Genomic DNA, 4,347 nt, shown 5'->3' on the forward strand with positions numbered 1-4,347 from the left:
GAACGTTATTATGCTGCTGTTGATGTTTTAACTCCCATGAAGGGAGTGTTGGAGGTGGAATCACTGTTGGTTATGGGTGGGGAAGGAGGCACAGCCACCAGCTGATAAGGTGGTGGCCGCAGTGCTGGAGCCATGTGCGGCAGGGGCCGGCCCCGGGGAGGCGCTGGGCGAGGTCCCGTGTGGCGTGACTGTGGCCACTCCCCTCACTGTTCTGCTGTCCCCAGGAGCCCTGTGTGGCCGCCCTGGCGAGGGTGGAGCGGACGGACTTCCTCTCCCCAGTGTGCATTGGTGAGGTGGCCAATGTCAGCGCTGAGATCACTTACACTTCCCGGCACTCTGTGGAGGTCCAGGTCAACGTCATGTCTGAAAACATTTTAACAGGTGGGCGGCTGCTGACTGCTCTTTCCCAAAATTCCAGGAATAACTGTGATAAGCTGAGAGCTCGTGACAGTGACCCCCCTTCCTCACTCACTGTTGCTGGCAGCATCAGGGAGAGATCTTGCCTTTATACCGGGAGTGCTGAGGTGATGGGAAGGTTGGTGCTGGAAGGGAAGCCAACCAAGCTTCTAGGGTTTATGGCTCCATTGATAGTTATTAGTGAAGAACAGAAAAGTCTGCTGTTAGCTCCTTCTGTGTAATTTGCTGCTTGTGGCTGCCTTTGGCCTGAAAACAGCCCTTTTCCTGTTGTTGCTGTAGCAACCGGCTCCTCTTGCCAGGACGCCTTCCCAAAAGCACATTGTTTCATCCGGTCTGAGCCAAAGCCCGGCAGGGCAGGGGGCTGCCCAGTGCCGGCGGCATCACCAGTACGTGGCCAGCCCTGGACCGTGGCAGCGCCAGTGGCAGGTGAAGTGCTGCTGCCATCGGCACAGTGACCCTCTGCCCCCCTCTCCTCCAGGGGCAAAGAAAGTGACAAATAAGGCAACGCTGTGGTATGTGCCGCTGTCCCTGAAGAACGTGAACAAGGTCCTTGAGGTTCCCCCCATCCAGGTAGGATGGCTCGCCTTGCTCCCCAAGAACTGGGGCTCACCCTCTCCAGGGGAACGGTGTTAACCTGGCCCTCTTGGCACCCCTGGCTGTGCTGGTGGCTTTGTGACTCCGTGCGTACCGACCTTTCCTTCCAGTATGCGAGAAAGGAGCAGGAAGAGGAGGGGAAGAAGCGTTATGAGGAGCAAAAGTTGGATCGGCTGGAAACTAAGCAAAGAAATGGTGACGTGATCTTCCCCATCATCAACCCAGGTAATGCAGGTGGCACATGGCCTGTGGAAATGTCCTGGCAGTGCTGGGAGGCTGAACTGCTCCCTGAGGCAACTCCAGCCATCCCTGCACACCCACGGCTGCGAGCATGCACCCTGAAACACTGCGTTGGGGTTGGGATTTGGAAGCTGAGGGGTGTGAGTGGAGGGGGAACTGGGTGAGCACCTGCTATTCCCCACTGGAGCTGGTGGGTGGGATGCCCTCTGCTGAAACACCATTCCTGATGACACTCCTGCATCCCTCATGCACTCAGGGCGGCGGGAGCTGGTTTTGCTCAGCACAGACAGGGTACACACAAGTGCTGGGTGAGAGGTCTGCATGCTCTGCAGCTGCAGCCCCTCTCTGGAAGACGTTTTTTAGCAAAAAGTTGACCTGCCAGTGTTTGAAGGGGGGATGGACGATGGGGCGGGGCTGGGGGTCACGCTCTCGTGAGGGATTGCTGAGGATCCCTTTCTTCTGGAAGCACAGTGGTGGTACCAACAGCAAGCCGAGGGGCGCGTGGCTGGGGGGCGCCGGGGCCGGCCGCGGTCCTCCGGGGGGTGACCAACAGCAGGCCGAGGGGCGCGTGGCTGGTGGCCGCTGGGACCGGCCGTGGTCCTCAGGCAGAGGTGGAGTGGTGGCGCGTGGGGATCGTGGGGTCGTGATGCGGGATGAAAGTTGCTTAAATGCTTTTTTCCCCTCTGTTCTTCCTACTCACAGATAGGCAGACGAAAGGTAAGGAAGGCTCCCCGGGCGCTGCTGTGTGGGTGTCCCCCTCCCTGTGGCTGGGGGCTCGACGGGTTCTCCCTGTGCTCAGGGCCTTTAGCACCTCTTGTTAGATGGAAAACGCAGCCACCCGCAAGTGCAGTTTTCCTCTGCTGGCACTCTGAGGGTGCCATTTCTGCTGCCTGGGTTTAGTGGCAAGTCAGAAGTCACCAGCACACGCCAGGGCTGGAGGGTGGGGGCCAAAAGCATGGCTCTTTGGAGATGCTGCTGAGTGGCAGGTTCAAGGAGATTTGGCTGCTGCTGGTGGCCTGAGGAGGGAAAGCGTATGGCCACATGCTCATCCAGTTCACTCTCATTTGCTTTCGGGCTCTGTGAAAGCTTTTAAGAAAGAAATGCGCTGAGCTGGAAAAAAAATGATGGGTAGGATTAGAGGGAGGTGGCAGCCTGTTGGGCAGTGAACAGCCTCTGCTCTTGGGACGTTTTTGGGAAGAAGAAGCCTCTGCTTCTTGGGGCCAATTTAAACACTGGTTTGAATGTACTTCAGCTCTGCACAGCCCCACATTTTCTCCCTTCAGAGGGTTTAAGACAGGGGTGTATGGCAGTGTGCAGGTTGTAGCCAGGCCACTGACATCTGTTTTGCCCTTTACCCAGAACCACACACTGTTGGCTACAGCCAGTCCAGCCTGATCCACCTGGTGGGACCATCGGACTGCACGCTGCTGGGCTTCGTGCACGGAGGTGGGTGAGCGTGGCCCCCTTCACCAGCTGGGCTGGTGTTCCCTGGAGAAGAAGTGCGGTGGGAGAGCGACTCGTCTCTTGGTGTTTTTGGGAGGTGGGCTTGGCTTCTGAAGGTTCTCAGGCCTTTCCCCACTGTTTGTAAGGTTTGGTGTAACTTCATCTGAGACAAGAGCTTTCAGTCTCTGGTCCGACTCCTTGGTGTAGCTTTGGTTGTGCAAAAGTCTTACCAACCTACACATGGCTTTTCCCAAAATCCCACTGGCTCCCCTGAGCTGGGACCCTCTGCCTCCCCACAGGTGTCACCATGAAGCTCATGGACGAGGTCGCTGGGATTGTGGCTGGCCGCCACCGCAAAACCAAACACGTCACCCGCGGGGGGCGTGGGTTTGGGGCTGCCCGCCACTGCAAGACCAACATCGTCACCGCCTCGGTGGATGCCATCAACTTCCACGAGAAGATCAAAAAAGGTACCGGGGTTGGTGGCGGACACTTCGCTCTCCCACAGTGCTGTGTCCCAGCTCCCTTGGGACATGTGCTTGGGACACACTGACAGAGAAATTTAGTCCCTGTTAGACTTGTTCTGTGCTGAGAAGCTCTGCTTAAGATATGGCTTAAGCATAAAATGTGCGGGACCCCCTGTGGGAGCTTCCCCTGAGCTGAAGTAAGGGCAGCCTTCTTACCCAGCCCCTCTCTGCTTTGCAGGCAGCGTCATCACCATTTCGGGACGCATGACCTTCACAAGCAATAAATCCATGGAAATTGAAGTCTTTGTGGATGCTGATCCGTTTGTGGATGATACTCGGGAGCGGTACCGTGCCGTCAGCGCCTTCTTCACCTATGTCTCACTGAGCAAGGAGGGGAAGCCCCTGCCCGTCCCACAGCTGCTGGTAAGAGCTCTTGCTGCCGGGCTATGAGCCAGCCCCTCTCCTGCTCCTCCAGGGCAGACCCCACCTGCCTTTTTTGTCCAACAAATCCTCTTCCCTCATTTTATTCAGCAGAAAATCATGAGCATTAATGAGCCTTTGCAGAGCAGGCTTCAAGGTGCTTTTTTGGAGCTTATTTTGGCTGAAAATTGCCAGTGTGGGGACTGGGGTTTTTTTTCCTTTGTCATGGTTGAGGACAGGTTGTGTGCAGGGTCTGCAGCTGGAGATGCACCGGAAGGGACCCCGAGCAGTGATGGAGGCCCCCGTGTGCGCCATCTGTGCTCCCCATGGCGTCCCCACTCCAGTCCTCCTGCCTGTTTGTAGCTCCCCTCATCCCAGCAGGGCTCTGCCTAATGTGACGCTGCTGACTGGGGGCTGTTTCTCAATTAATATTTTATCCCACGCAGGTCTCCTCCTGCTCTCTGCTTTTCTGCATTTCGGAGTATTTTATCAGCTGATTATACCTGAGCTGTCAAAACACGTATTTCCCAGAGCATAGGTTTTCTGTTGCGTTTCCTGGCCGGGGGAGGCGCGTTTCCCTGCCTCCCACTAACGCCGGCGGCTTCACTTTCCTTCTGGCCCCGGCAGACGGAGACGGAGGACGAGAAGCGGCGCTTCGAGGAAGGGAAGGGCAGGTACCTCCAGACGAAAGCCAAGCGGCAGGCGCAGATGCAGCAGGCTGCGCAGCAGTGACCCCGTCCCGCACCGCCCGCGCTCTCGCAGCCTT

The 4,347-nt window shown here is 57.2% G+C and overlaps 1 protein-coding gene across 1 annotated transcript in view; it reads left to right on the top strand.

Annotated features, from left to right (window-relative positions):
• Positions 1-4,313, top strand: part of ACOT7 (acyl-CoA thioesterase 7) — a gene marked incomplete at its 5' end in the record, with an annotated part of 4,643 nt that extends 330 nt beyond the window's left edge. Inside the window, 8 exons of the mRNA XM_008943221.1 lie at positions 225-381; positions 896-987; positions 1,122-1,236; positions 1,954-1,968; positions 2,611-2,697; positions 2,994-3,164; positions 3,400-3,584; positions 4,209-4,313. Of these exons, the coding sequence (XP_008941469.1) occupies positions 225-381; positions 896-987; positions 1,122-1,236; positions 1,954-1,968; positions 2,611-2,697; positions 2,994-3,164; positions 3,400-3,584; positions 4,209-4,313 (927 nt within the window). The remainder of the gene's footprint in view (positions 1-224; positions 382-895; positions 988-1,121; positions 1,237-1,953; positions 1,969-2,610; positions 2,698-2,993; positions 3,165-3,399; positions 3,585-4,208) is intronic.
• Positions 4,314-4,347: the final 34 nt, after the last annotated feature.

This window comes from Merops nubicus, unplaced genomic scaffold, assembly GCF_000691845.1.
Source record: "Merops nubicus isolate BGI_N331 unplaced genomic scaffold, ASM69184v1 scaffold38966, whole genome shotgun sequence".
Classification (NCBI taxonomy): Eukaryota; Metazoa; Chordata; class Aves; order Coraciiformes; family Meropidae; genus Merops; species Merops nubicus.